At 46.5% G+C, this 14,319-nt stretch overlaps 1 protein-coding gene and 1 long non-coding RNA gene across 5 annotated transcripts; both read left to right on the plus strand.

Moving 5' to 3' along the window:
* The first annotated feature begins 1,126 nt into the window (after positions 1-1,126).
* LOC135642221 (F-box protein FBX14-like) lies at positions 1,127-5,690 on the plus strand. 2 transcript variants are annotated; one of them, XR_010497903.1, is made up of 4 exons: positions 1,202-2,067; positions 2,241-2,757; positions 2,839-4,138; positions 4,863-5,690. XR_010497903.1 is itself a non-coding variant. In XM_065158189.1 (3 exons), exons 1-3 carry the CDS (start codon positions 1,445-1,447, stop codon positions 3,595-3,597), a joined length of 1,899 nt encoding a protein of 632 aa, XP_065014261.1. In that variant the 5' UTR covers positions 1,127-1,444; the 3' UTR covers positions 3,598-5,690. The 2 variants fall into 2 exon arrangements, 1 of the variants encoding a protein (XP_065014261.1); XM_065158189.1 differs by having other exon boundaries at positions 1,127-2,067; positions 2,839-5,690.
* A 1,774-nt stretch (positions 5,691-7,464) lies between these two features.
* Positions 7,465-8,677, plus strand: LOC135642735 (uncharacterized). Of its 3 annotated transcripts, none has more exons than XR_010498051.1 (3): positions 7,465-7,828; positions 7,936-8,048; positions 8,169-8,677. It is a non-coding gene; the product is annotated as an uncharacterized LOC135642735 (long non-coding RNA). The 3 variants fall into 3 exon arrangements; XR_010498052.1 differs by having other exon boundaries at positions 7,465-7,754; XR_010498050.1 differs by lacking the exon at positions 8,169-8,677 and having other exon boundaries at positions 7,936-8,144.
* Positions 8,678-14,319: the final 5,642 nt, after the last annotated feature.

Here is a 14,319-nt window from a genome sequence, read left to right on the forward strand (position 1 = left end):
ACAGCAAGTATGAGAGAACCATGATTTGCCACTGCCAACATGCTCCTTAGCTCAAGGATGCCCATGTTAAAACATTCATGAGCTCAACAACCATCCTAAAGCCACCAACACTGTTCAACCTCAGATGACAGTGAGGTGGGAGAAGACAGGCCTCACTTCTACTTCTTGCCAGCTGATCACTGTTGGGAACTCTCTTCACACACACACACACACCCAAGTGGAGGAGAAATGATAGCAAAAATGGAGGACAAATGAGATGTATTCTTTTGACAATGCTACCAGTGGAAACTGCATCCATTAGCAAAAGATTTGCTCCATCAATTTCTGATAAGAAAAGTCGAGAAGACTATCACAGTGTAACATAGGAAAAAAAAGGAAGCTCGAGAATGCAGTCTTCAATTCCATGATCTATTTTTATATTCACCATTCCCCAATCAAAAGAAAACAGAGGAAAAGGTTTCATATTGGAATAAGTCATACATAGGACAACTCAAGATCATTGAAAATGACAATAAAGCTGGTGTGGGGAAGATATATTCTTCCAAAAACCAATAATAAGAAGATTTGTCCTCTTCATGGTGCCTATTACTTGTAAATGACAGATTGAAGACAAGGAGATGGGTTTAGATTAGAAGAAGATTCAAGAGAGAAAATAGAGAGAGAGAGAGAGGTCTACCCAATTAATGCTTCTGATGATAAAAAGAAAATGGTCGGCAGGACTAGAAAGAGAGAGAGAGAGAGAGAGAAGTGAGTCAGACTTGAGATTTATTCCTCCATACTCCACCCACTCTTGCTTGTTATTCCAATCAGACCTGGATTCAGACTAAACAAGAGGAAGTCGATGCCTCGACAGGAGGCTTAACCCTCAGCAAATCCAAGAAGCAGCCAAACAACAAGTGGTTCCTGCTTTGGGCAGTCTGCAGATAAACAAATCCAAAGTGGATCACTGTTAAGACAGACGCCCTCCCCATCGCTTATGAATCTAAGCAGAAGCCATTGCTCAGTAAAATAACACGCACCTCACATGCAGGAAAAGTGTCACTGTGTGACTCAGAGTATTTTTCCTTGCCTTTGTTTGTTTGTTTGGGGTATGGCACTGTGTGAGAGGAGCATGGAGAATCCCAACGCTTGCAGGCACAGACAGTAGTGTGGAGTCTTGAGTCTGAGTCTGAGCTTGAGACTCATCATCCCTTAGCATGAGATGTGAGCAAGACAAAATAAATAGACCAACCCACACCAATCACACATCCCCTCCCCCTACCCCCTTCCATCTTCCCTATCTCCTTCCTTTTTCTTTCTTTTCTCCTCCTCTTCAGACCTTTTCTTCTTTTGTTTTCTGTTCCTTCTGTGCTTCTATTCTCCTCAGATTTCATCCTCATCATTCATTGTTTGTCTTCCCACCGTCCGAATCCTACAAGACTTTTGTCTTTCTTCTTCTGCGGGGATGACGGAGGACTGTGATGGAGAGGAGAAGGACGAAGAGACGAGGAGGTGGTCTCCCGGTCAGGGGGGCAGCAGCAGCAGCAGCAGCCGCGGAGGAGGGAGCGGGACGTCTGCCTCGTCCCCCTTCAAGAACCGGTGCGTCAGAGGGCGGGTCGATCAGCCGCCTCCCTTCTCCGGCCAGGTGCTTGAGAACGTCCTGGAGAACGTGCTGCAGTTCCTGCCGTGCCGCCGGGACCGGAACGCGTCGTCGCTGGTGTGCCGGTCCTGGTACCGCGCCGAGGCGCGGACCCGGCTTGAGCTTTTCATCGGCAACTGCTACGCGGTGTCCCCGGCCCGCGCCCTCGGCCGGTTCCGCTGCGCCCGGGCGCTGGTCCTCAAGGGCCGCCCCCGCTTCGCGGACTTCAATCTCGTCCCCGTCGGCTGGGGCGCCCGCTTCTCCCCCTGGGTGGCCGCCATGGCCGCCGCCTACCCCTGGCTCGAGCGCGTCTGCCTCAAGCGCATGACCGTCTCCGACGCCGACCTCGCCCTCCTTGCCCGCTCCTTCTCCTCCTTCCGCGACCTCACTCTCATATGCTGTGACGGCTTCGGCACCCCCGGCCTCGCCGCCGTCGCTGAGCTCTGCAGGTTTGCTTTCTCCCCCCTCTCCAGACATTACATATATTGCCTTAATCGGAAACACCATACCCCCTAATAGATTGTCTTACTTGACTGTAATCAGACCTCCAATTACGAAGATTGGAGGTGTGGAATTCTTCTTGTTTGCCGATGGGAGATTGATGGTCGTGAGTTGTCTGTAGGAACCTGAGAGTGTTGGATCTGATAGAGAACGATGTGGAGGACGAGGACGAGGAGGTGGTGGATTGGATTTCGAGGTTCCCGGAGACGGACACGCGTTTGGAGTCGCTCTCCTTCGAATGCGTTAATTGCCCGGTCAACTTTGCAGCCTTGGAGGCGCTGGTTGCTCGCTCGCCCTCCCTCCGGAGGCTGCGGGTGAACCAGCATGTCTCGGTTGGCCAGCTGCGCTGCCTCATGGTGCGAGCGCCGCAGCTCACCCACCTGGGCAGTGGCTCCTTCGAGACGGTGCCTGTCGCCGATGGTGCGGCAGAGCTAGACGTGGCCGAGCTGGAGTCATCCTTCGTCGCTTCCAAGTCGCTTGTTTGCCTCTCGGGATTCCGAATGGTGGCGCCCGAGTACCTCCCGGCCATCTACCCGGTCTGCGCCGGCCTCGTCTCCCTCAACCTAAGCTATGCCATGACCACAGCCGAGCAGCTCAAGCCTGTCATCCTCCGATGCCACAACCTCCAGACCTTCTGGGTATCCATACCTTCCTTTGAGATGCCATGTAGCTCAATTCAACTGTGTTCTGTTTGTTTATTTGTTTTGAAATCTGCTCAGGTTCTTGACACGGTAGGCGATGAGGGTCTACGAGCCGCAGCCAAGACGTGCAAGCATCTCCGTGAGTTGAGAGTGTTCCCTTTTGAAGCCACCGAGGATTCCGAGAGTGCTGTGTCTGATGCTGGCCTTGTGGCGATTTCAGAGGGCTGTCAGAAGCTTCGTTCGATCCTGTACTTCTGCCAACGAATGACAAATGCTGCCGTTGTGACCATGTCCAAGAATTGCCAGGACCTTGTGGTGTTCCGTCTTTGCATCATGGGCCGCCACCGTCCGGATCACATCACCGGGGAGCCTATGGATGAGGGTTTTGGAGCTATTGTCATGAACTGCAAGAAGCTCACTAGGCTTGCTGTGTCTGGCCTTCTAACGGACAAGGTTTTCGAGTACATTGCAAAGTATGGGAAGTTGGTTCGGACTCTCTCTGTGGCATTTGCTGGGAATAGTGACTTGAGTTTGAGGTATGTTCTCGAAGGGTGCCACAAACTGCAGAAGCTCGAGATCAGGGATAGCCCTTTCGGGGATGCAGGCCTGCTCTCTGGGATCCACCATTACTACAACATGAGGTTCTTGTGGATGAACTCATGCAAGTTGTCCCTGAGGGGTTGCAAGGAAGTGGCTCAGAGGCTACCTCGCTTAGTGGTGGAAGTGTTTGGGGACCAAAATAAGGAGCTTGATGGTGATGCAGTGGAGAAGTTATACTTGTACCGGTCTCTCGTAGGGCCGAGGGATGATGTGCCGTCATTCGTTAAGATCTTGTGATTTTTCGCTGTTGGTGGAGATACTCGGGAGATGAAGTAGTTATTTCTATTTGTAGGTTTGGATGGGGAGCTTATTTCCAATCGGAGGAGCCTTGGATGTAATCAAGCAGAGTGTGAATTTGGTGGGTAGTTTTCGTAACTCACCGGATGGTACTCATGCAACATACACAAAGAGGAGATAGTTCCATTTTTTAATCGCCTTTTTTCCCTTCCTTATGTCTGGGCTTCTGGGTTACCTTTGCGATCGAGGATTCTTTACAATCGCATGCTCTACCAATGCAATGAGATAGAAGCAGAAGAATATATCTAATGGTGGAGAAAAGCACTGCTAGTTTTGTTTCACCAGGAAATCATGTGAACACAATTATTCCTGCAATTATGTGATGATCACAAGAGAAAGATGACAGGCTGCTTCGCGGGGTTTCAGATTGACGGCAGATGCAAAATGTACCCTCCAGGTTGTTCATATTCTCTCTATTCTTGAAAACGAAACGATACTGTCATCTTTGGGTTTCATTCCCTTGTGCTATCAGAGAATTGAGGTAAAATGTGAAACCTTGAACATTTCTTCTCATTTTTCAGGATTTCCAAGTCACTAATGGAAGGTTTATTGTTTCTTAAGAAGGTTTTTTTGTTGAAGTTTTCGGTGTTCAGGTTATTTGATTGGTAATAAACACTCCAAGAACCTCTTGCTTGAACTGAAGAGGACACTGTTCCTTTTTTCTATTTGTTTCGACTGTTCTATGGTTAGTAGTGTGAGATCTTCAATAATGGCACTGACTTTTTTGAGTAGTTGGATTCTTCTGGTTTGGTGATGGATGTGTCTTAATCTACTAATGATTTCATCATCGAGCTATTGGTGTGCCATGACAATATCGCATGAAAGTTAGTGACAACACGTTCCTTTCATCAGCACAAGTTAGGCTTTGGTTTGGCCAATAATTCTTAGTTTAAAAAATTATACTTTTTTTTCTTTCATCTACATGGTTGCAGCTTTTTGGGAGGATGAGGGCTTAGTTCTTTTATGCATTTCTTTTAGAACTCAGATGGTGGGCAACCAATCTGCCTGCATCTGTTGTCTAGTGGCTCATGGTATGGTACTTTATTAGACCTAACTTTCCTGACCTAGGCTTACTAATCGACACTAATCACTGTTTATCTTGTGTGAGTTACAGCATTAGGTTGGCTTGGCTTCTATTCTTTTCTTGTATTTCTGCAGTCTATTCTCTGACTGAGCTCTCTGAACATTACCTCATTGGTTTCCAGTTTAATTTCCTTGGTCACTGAGGACCAGACCTGTGTATAAAAGATTCAACTCCTTCCCTTGATCCTTCCATCGTGCCATGCCGGCACGGCACGTAAGCCGAGTTCCTGAAGCTAAACATGGAACTTCTTCACATCGGGCTCATCCTTGACAAGTTGAGATTGAAGCTGTCGCCAGCCTCTTCACTGCTTACTCTGAAACAGTTCCTTGGATGACTGTGGGAAGATCAGCCACCACAGCTTTTTCTCCTGATGGTCCTCTCCAGAGCCGAGCATCAAGTGTTCTTCCAAAAGAAGGGAAAACGACCGCTCAATCACAACCAATCATACAAGGCGAATGCATCCGGGTCAGAGGGGTCAAGATTAAAGCAGTCAGTTGATATGGACCCAGCAACCCACCACCCAACATGAGTGATTCTTTTCTGTGCATGAAGCTCAAGCTGTTGAACTGGCTGATGGAGCAAGTCCAGGAGGAGAACAAAAGAAGAAAGGGTTGGGAGAATGTCTTCAAAAGCTTTGCTTTCTCCGTCTTCCAATCTTCTCCGCCGCTGGCTGGAATCAATCAAGCATCCCGGTTAGGCGGGCCCGTCCACTTTTTACTGCTGGTTGTTCTCCGAGGTGAAAAGAACAAGACAAGGGCACGCGGCTGTTGTCTCTTTCTGTGAGGCAATTTTTGGCTATGCTTTCTGTTCCGGAGGGTACTCTCTCCGTGTGTCATTTTGCAGAAGAATTGTGTTCCAAGTGTGTCGAGATTGATTAAAGGTAGATTGCTTTTGTGTAGCTCGGCAGATGTGATTTTAATTATCGTCTTTAAGACCTTTGGGACGGCAACCTCATCCCTGTCTGTAACTTTAGGAACCATGATATGATTTGTTGTGATGCAAAAACAGGCATCTCTTCGACGAGATAATCTCGCCGGAGATCGTTCACCAGCACTGATCTGATCATACCAAAGTGGGTGTTATTACTTCCACAGAAAGCAGCCAAACCATATGCCGCCTGCATCTGCATGCCCTGTTCATTAGACTGTTGGTGCAGGGTGGATTCACCTTTCACTCTGTACTGACCAAAGCTCGACTAAGAAACCAGTCTGTACTGTGTGTCCAGTAGGCGACTGTTCGTGCACAATATCTAAGCATTAGTTCCATCCCCTACAACTTGTCTATTTCCTTTATGACTTCAACAGCCGAAGGCCTTCGAGTCTGCATCTATTATTGCAAGCTCTGCAGCGTTTTCTCCATGATTTCACTTCTTTTCCGAGGGAAATCAACATGAACTTTTCACAGGATAATTCTTGCCCATCTTCTAATGTCAAAAGATAAAAGCGCTTTAGATTTTTTCCTTCCGGTGCTGCTGCTGGCCACAGTGAGCTCGCACCGACGTCGCTCGGGGCTTTGGAAGTGACAGCCTCCATCCACTCTGTCCTGAGTCTGCAGATTACAACCAAAACCCAGCTGACCAACAGTGATTTCTTTACGTTTGCTGTGCAACTCCGCTTCTCGCAGCAGGTTGAGCATGCCTCCTATGATTGATGGGGCAGCATCGGCTGACGGTGGCGCAGGCATTCATGTAGCTCTGATGAAGACATGAGCACCCAAGAAAAACGTGTGCTCCTTTTACATGGAATACAGTCCGGTGGATGGTTTGACTTCTGACAGCAAGTGCCATTTCATGGAAATTGCAATCCCCTGTACCGATTCTTGTGAGTGTTTCGAGTCCCTATCGATGGGATAACACATACATCTGGTCTCTGGAAGTCCATTCGAGTCTCAACTCGTTGTTGATATGAGATAAAATTAGGGGACTCCATCATCCCCTTCCTCTCTCATGGGTTCACTGGGAATTAAAAGCCCTGCACCAAGCTGATTCTCGTGGACTAGAATTGCACAGCCAATCCGTGGACGGAAGAAAGTAGGAAAGCATGCAAAGCCATTAGCCAATCTGAAATGCGTGCTTGCAGCAGACTTCCGAAAGCTTCTAGCCAGCCAACAACGATTCTACCTGAGGCCAAAAATGGCACAGATCGTTCGATACTCTTTGAATCTGGGTAGCTGTCAAACTCAGTGCAGGAGTTGACCAACTGCATGCTTCTTTTTCCTCCATTTGGGAGCTCCATCTTATCTCCACACTGTAGAGAGATGCACGCACCCTCACCCCATGTCGAACACCATTAATCTCTGCAACCACACACTGCTGAGAAGCTCTCCCTGTCAGGTAAAATGAAACGAAACACCACCACCCCTGCATCCGATGCTTGATCATTTCTTCTCAGATGCGGTACGACAAGAGTTGATTTATCATCTCTAACATGTGTGGTTTGTACTAATGCCAAGTTTGGGATTGCATGATCTCGATAAAAGAAAGATAAAAGAGGACAAGCACATATTCTAATCTGCGTCGTGAAGGGGATCGGAATAGAATACGGTCCTCGTCATGCTGGTATGTACTCAATTATCTTTGTGGAGGTACAGCACACATGCATCCACCATATGCAGGTCTGGACAAGAAGGAAATCCACCGAGTTGGATCTCACCATGAGACAGATCGGCAGCGGTAACACTGCTTTTACTACGTGGTTCGTACTTTCACCATTGCTGATCTTGATGGACGGAGATCCTGAACTTGATCGACGGACCATGGCCCACACGTGATGCATAATGGCCGGCCCATTGGCTTATTGATCCGACTCGGTTTCAGCGGATCCCAAGTCGAGATACTTTCCCGCGCTCGCTCGTCAGGGTTAAAGAAGCGGAAGAGCCGTCGTTTGTTTGGTCGCGTCTCGCGGGGAGAGTGGGGAGGAGGTGGAGGGATCGATGGTACACCAGATGGTTTCCGATCCGAAGGATGGCGTCGATCGGATCTTCGCCGGCTTCAAGTGCGGGATCTCCGCTCCTGGTGATTTCCCCCGGATCCTAATCCTTCGCCCCGTCCCCCTTTCCTCCTCGGAATTCGATTTCTTGGCCGTTCTTGTATGATTCTTTCGGATGGGTTCACATTCTTCTTTGGTTCTTTTGGAAGAACCCTAATCTTGACTGTCTCGACGGTTCTTGATTTTTGATCTCTGGCAATCTGTCAGAATCCGCGACCAAGAAAGCAGGCTTGGTGAGAGGGGAGGCGTCTGTGGTTGCTGGAGTTGCTACGCCGAGCTTGTCGGAACAATGTGGGCGGGATTCGGCAGGGAAAGAGAAGGTATTATACCTCTGTCTTTGCTAGTTACTATTTCTGAACCATGTTTCCACCTATCTAAAACCTCTTTCATGGGTCTTTCCTTTGATTCTTGTACTTTTACTTAAAAGGCTTTTAATTCAGGGAAGATGGACTGTACATCTTTTCGCCAAGGGAAAATGTCAAGCTTCTTGATCATGTGTATGCAACACGTATGTGCACACTACATTGTTTATAGAGTGTCTTGTGCAGTCCGAAGCTTATCTTGATCAAAATGTCAATTTTCTTGATCAAGATGTGTTCATCTTGATGTGTATGCAAACGTGATCATGGATTCTGTCGAGTGTTTCCAGTTCAAAAAAATGTCAATGCCCTTAATCAAGATGTCTTTATCTTGATCAGGTTGATCGACCTTAAGGATAAGTTTTTTAGCGTTTAAGAATTAGGATAGCTTGTGATGGTCTAAATAAATACGAAGAGAAATTTTTGGTTTGGCTACTCTGTGTTTGTCCATAATCCATGTAGATTATGAATTGACATGGGGTGGTAATATTTGCTCTCGCTGTTCGACCTTGGCTAACATGCATGGGATGCATGTCTGCACTTATTTTAGCACCTGGGAATGGGATGTTCACTCTCAGCTTCATATTTAGATTGCCTACTTAAAGTAATTGTTTTTCCATGTCCAGTCATTGGTGATTTGGTGACTGAGTTGGTTTGATGAGGGAATAACAGCCAATAAAATGATAAATTATTTTAAGGTTATCCAGAAATGGTAATCTCTTTGAAGTTGCATGCATTTATCTTCCCGCAATATCACATATGGATGTTAAACTGAGAAATATTCGAGCGAAGTTCATCCTTTTGATGTGACTTGAAACAAGTCAATGTGAGGATCCTATCCGAAGATCAATGATCCTGATTTCAAGTAGTTGCTTATTATTGAGACATGATATGAGGTAATATAGTGATCAGTTGCACTTGCTGCTAGCTATGATAGATAGGAAAATGTTCCTTTAAGCATCAATTGAACATGTGCATGTTTCTAAACTTAATGCATAATTTTTCTCACGACCAATAGTTGGGAACAAAGGCTTCTGAATATTGCAATTTGTTGCACGGCTACGCAGAGCAATGCCTTTACTTTACGAAAATTATTTAGCTTTCTCCTGTGAATTTTATACTGTATCGGTGCTTCAAGTATAGAATCTCAGTTATAAGTGGTGTCATGTATCGTCATGTATCTTTTTAGCTTGGTGTGTTTATGTTTGTCACGATTAAACTGAAAAGTGGAAAGCAGATCACTCCTATTGTCTTTTATGGTTATCTATATTGTCACATATTTAGCTGGAATTATCTAAGTCGTGAGGTACTATTACGGCCAAGACGTGAACTTAGCTTAAGTTGCTTAACTTATGATGCACCCTTGCGTCAACTTCTCGGACTTAGCTGGGATTGCCTAAGTCTTGACGCGCCCTTGCGATATGCGTCCGCAAAGGTTAGCCAATTTGCAATCTCACTCAGGTCCTGAAGGACCTGTAAAAGAGAAAATTGATTAGTTCGAAGAACAAGTGACGAACAAGTCTCGATGTCTCGTGAAGGGGGAAGCTTTATAAGTAATTCAGCGAACACCTTGCATGCATGAGAGAAAGAATAGAAAGGAGGAAAACAAGGACTTTAGAGGGTTAAACAAACAGCTGTAAGTCCACAAACAATTGCTAATTGGGTGCTGGGTGCGAAGGCAAGTTCCCGTCAAGAAAACGTGCAAACTTGTGAAGATTGTTCAACGCCCGACAATATACTGAAGCCTCATCCAGTCCTGTGCCACCCGGGGGGTTCCACGGTGCTGAGATGGCTGACATTTCGTGCGTTGTAGTGGGCTACAGAAAACAGTCCGTGGCATGCGAAAATGAAGCTATTTTGGGGTATTTTAACTCAACGCGGTGAGCGATCGCACTGTGCGTTGTAATTTGTTCAAACATGTATTTTTACAAGCAAAAACACACAAAACCAAAGCAAAATAGGCTGCCATGTCTCTGTTCAGGCATCCAAAAGCGACAAACAGTTCGTTGAATGAAGTTATTGCGAGTACGCGATGACCGTTCGTGACATTCTCCCCCACTTAAACCGTCGACACTCTCGTCGATGCTTATTGGTAGTTGTTGATGATTACTTCTTCATGTCGTAGGGCATCTTCGGGCTCCCAACTGGTTTCAGTTCGTGAAAGCTTTCGGCACTTCACCAAGTACTCAGTTTGCTCAGCTCCATTGGGTAACTTTATCTTGCGATCCGCCAGAATGGTTTCAACTCGCTTCTCGTAGGAGGCTCTGGTAGGGGATAGCCAAGTTGGAACACTTCGGGAAGCATCTTGTGGATCTGAGTGGTAGGCTTTCAAGTTGCTGACATGAAAAACATTATGAATTTTGAGCCACGACGACAGCTGCAACCTGTAGGAGACGTTTCCCACCATACTGATAATTGGGAAGGGCCCTTCATACTTGTGCATCAATCCTTTGTGTACTTTGTTCCTAAAGAATTGGAGTGATGTTGGTTGGAGCTTCACCAACACTAAATCGCCGACTTTGAACTCCTGCGGTTGCCTTCCCAAGTCTGCCCACTTCTTCATCTTTTTTGTTGCCTTCTCCAAGTAAGTCCGTGTAATATTTGCATTTCGGTGCCATTCTTTTGCAAAGTGATATGCTGACGGACTATTCTTAGCATATCCAATAGCCAAGGTGTGAGGAGTTGACGGTTGTTGTCCTATAATAATCTCGAAGGGGCTCTTGTTAGACGCAGAGCTCCGTTGCAAGTTGTAGGAGAATTAGGCTATGTTCAATAGCTTCACCCAATTTTGTTGGTTGGCACTCATGTAGTGCTGAAGATATTTCTCCAGGAGCGAGTTTATCCTTTCGGTTTGGCCATCCGTCTAGAGGTGGAGGCTTGTGAAGAAGTATTGCTTGGACCCTAACAATTTGAATAACTTGATCCAGAATCATCCCAGGAACCGAGCGTCTCAATTACTGATGATATTGTGCGGGACTCCCTAATACTTCACCATATTCTTTATCATCAGCTTGGTTGCCTTCTCTGCCGCACAGTGTAGGGGCATAACAATGAAAGTTGCAAACTTTGAAAATCGATCGACCACTACGAGTATCGATCTCAGTCCCCCTACTGTCGGTAAGCTTGATATGAAGTCCAAGGAAATGCTTTCCCATGACCTTTCTGGTATGGGCAACGACTCCAAAAGCCCTATCGACTTCCGTTGCTCCACCTTGTCTTGTTAGCAAGTGAGGCACGTTCGAACATATTCCTCCACATCAGTCCTCATCTTCGGCTAGTAAAAGGCCTTCTCCACGAGAGCCAAGGTTTTATGAATGCCCGGGTGTCCAGCCCAAAGGGAATCGTGACACTCTCTCAAGAGTTCACACCTCAAATTGTCCACTTGAGGAACATCAACTCGATTCCCTTTTGTGTAAACAAGTCCCTCCTGGACCCAAAATCGACGTGCTTTGCTTTCTTTGATGAGCTGCATCAGGGTTACTGCTTGGGGATCACTATACAGTCCATCCCTGATCCTAGAAAGGAAGTTGGAGTGTAACTGACTTGCTTGGCTTTTGCCCTCCAACTGTACGACATTCACTCATTCCACTTTTCAGCTCAATGCATCGACCACTCCATTGCCATATCAAACTCAGCCAGGAAGTCTTGCTATCATGCTTGCTTTGGGGAGAGTTTTTTCTGAGTTTGGAAATAGCTCAAAGTGATGTTGTCTGTCCTCAGCACAAATCACGATCCAAGAAGGTAGTGCCGCCAAACTCGTAGACAGTGGACCACCGTTGTCATCTCTTTCTCGTGCATCAGATACCGTCGCTCGGTCTCGTTGAGCTTACAGCTCTCATAAGCCATCGGATGACCCTTCTGCATGAGTACTCTCCCAATAGCGAAGTCTGAAGTATCTGTATGGACTTCGAAGGGCTCCCCATAGTTCGGCAATTTGAGCATCGGTTCTTCCAACACAGCAGTCTTTAGATCTAGGAATACAACTTCATATTTGTTAGACCACCTCCAAGGCTGCTCCTTCTTCAGTAACTTCGTTAATGAAGTTGCACGCTTCGAATACCCCGCTATGAAGCGTCGATAGTAGTTGACGAAACCAAGGAAGGATCTCAACTTTAGCACCTTTGGAGTTCGTCATTTCGCAATAGCTTGCACCTTCGATTTGTTCATCCGAATGGAGCTATCACCGATTCGATGCCCCAAGAATAAGATCTCCGTTTGAGCAAAGTAGCACTTCTCCCTTTTCACGAATAAAGTATTCTCCCTAAGAACTTTAAAAATTGTTCAAAGGTGTTCGACATGCTTCTCGAGCATTTGACTATAGATGGCGATATCATCTAAGTAGACGACCACGAACTTATCCAAATACTCTTTGAATAGTTGGTTCATAAGAGTGCAGAATATGGTCGGAGTGTTGGTTAAGTTGAAAGGCATCACCAAGAACTCAAACGCTCCATACCTGGTCATGTAGGTAGTCTTCGCTTCGTTGCCTTTCGCAATGCGCACCTGCCAGTACCTTGACCGGAGTTCGAGTTTAGAGAAATACTTGGATTTTCCCAATTGATCGAACAAGTTCGCGATGAATGGGATGAGATACTTGTTCTTCACCATCACTTTATTGAGGGCTCGATAATCGACGCATAGTCGGAGGCTCCCATCTTGTTTCTTTTAAAAGAGAACTGGAGTTCCGAATGGTGCTTTAGAACTGCGGATGAGACTATCGCTTAGTAGTTCACCTAACTGCTTTCTAAGCTCTACCAACTCTGGAGGGGGCATGCGATAGGGTGGTCTCGCTGGAGGCTTCACTCCTGGCTCCAGCTCGATGTGATGATCCATGCTTCTACGTGGTGGCAGAGTCTTCGGCAACTCGGGTGGCATAACATCTGTGAACTCTTTCAGGACGTTCACCACCATAGCAGGTTCATGAATGACATTCTCGTCGAGTGGCTCTACCTTCATAGCAGCCACGAATGTTAATTTGTCTTTTCGTATCCCATTCTTCAGTTGTAATGTTGATATCTGTTAGGGTTCCCTGGTTCTTCTCTGAGAGACGGGAACCACATAGGGGCTATCACCTCCCATCATACATAGGGAGTTTAGGAATGACATTGGCACTAACTTTATCGCGTGCATGAATTCCATTCCAAGAATCACTTGGAAGTCGTCCAGTGGCACCGCCATCATGTTTGTGTTTCCGCTTCATGTTCCGATCTTGATGGGAACTCCCTTTGCCAACTCGGAGATTTGCTCGGCCTCCGAGTTCATCGCCTTCATTCGACTTGGGTTCTTCTCCAAGATCAGCTTAAGTCGCTTTGCTTCTCGATCGACAATAAAGTTATGGGTAGCGCCCGTGTCCACCCGTGCAATGGTGGACACGGGCGCTACCTTTTGAGCTTGGCCCTTTGTGGGAACTTCTCTTCTTTTGTTCACCCCCGGGCTCCTTCCCTCGAGAATATTTTAGGGGGTGATTTCCTGAAGATTGTTTCCTTTTTCCCGGGTCCTCAGAGGAAACAAAGTCGGTGAGTCTTTCTGCAGCAACAATTACCCCAATCATATCGGTGATATTCCTTCGATGTAGTTCTTGTTGCACCCATGGCTTCAAACCATCGAGGAAGCTAAACAGCATATCCTTCTCGGACATGTCCTGAATGTCCAGCATCAGTGCAGAAAATTGCTTTATGTAGTCTCGAATGAAAGTATTTTGACGGAGTTATCTTAGTTTCCTCCTTGCGACGAACTCTGTATTCTCGGGTAGAAACTGAGTTCTCAACTCTCGTTTTAAGTCCTTCCATGTGTCCATCCGACACTGACCTTATTGGATCTCTTACCAATGGGTTCGCCACCAAAGTTTTGCATCACCATTCAAATACATGGTTGCTATTAAAACTTTGGTTTCTTCAGAATCAGGCCTCGTTGCTCGAAAGTATTGTTCCATGTCGAAAAGAAAATTCTCGAGCTCTTTAGCATCTCGGGCACCTCTATAACAATGTGGTTCGGGTGCCCTCAAGTTTTATGGCGGCGCAACGCGGGTATTACTTCCTCCTGCATTCACTGCTCTTGTGAGTATGGTCGTCCTGGAAGTGAGTTCTGCCATGACTTCCTGTAGATGTTACACGGAGTCTTTGGTGTCGTCCGACAGTTAATCGACTAGGGCCTCGACCTTGTCGATTCGGGATTCAGCTTCTTCTTGCGAGCTCTCTACCCAAAAAAACCTTCGCTGGCCTTGGCAGAGTTC

Source organism: Musa acuminata, chromosome BXJ3-7, assembly GCF_036884655.1.
Source record: "Musa acuminata AAA Group cultivar baxijiao chromosome BXJ3-7, Cavendish_Baxijiao_AAA, whole genome shotgun sequence".
NCBI lineage: Eukaryota > Viridiplantae > Streptophyta > Magnoliopsida > Zingiberales > Musaceae > Musa > Musa acuminata.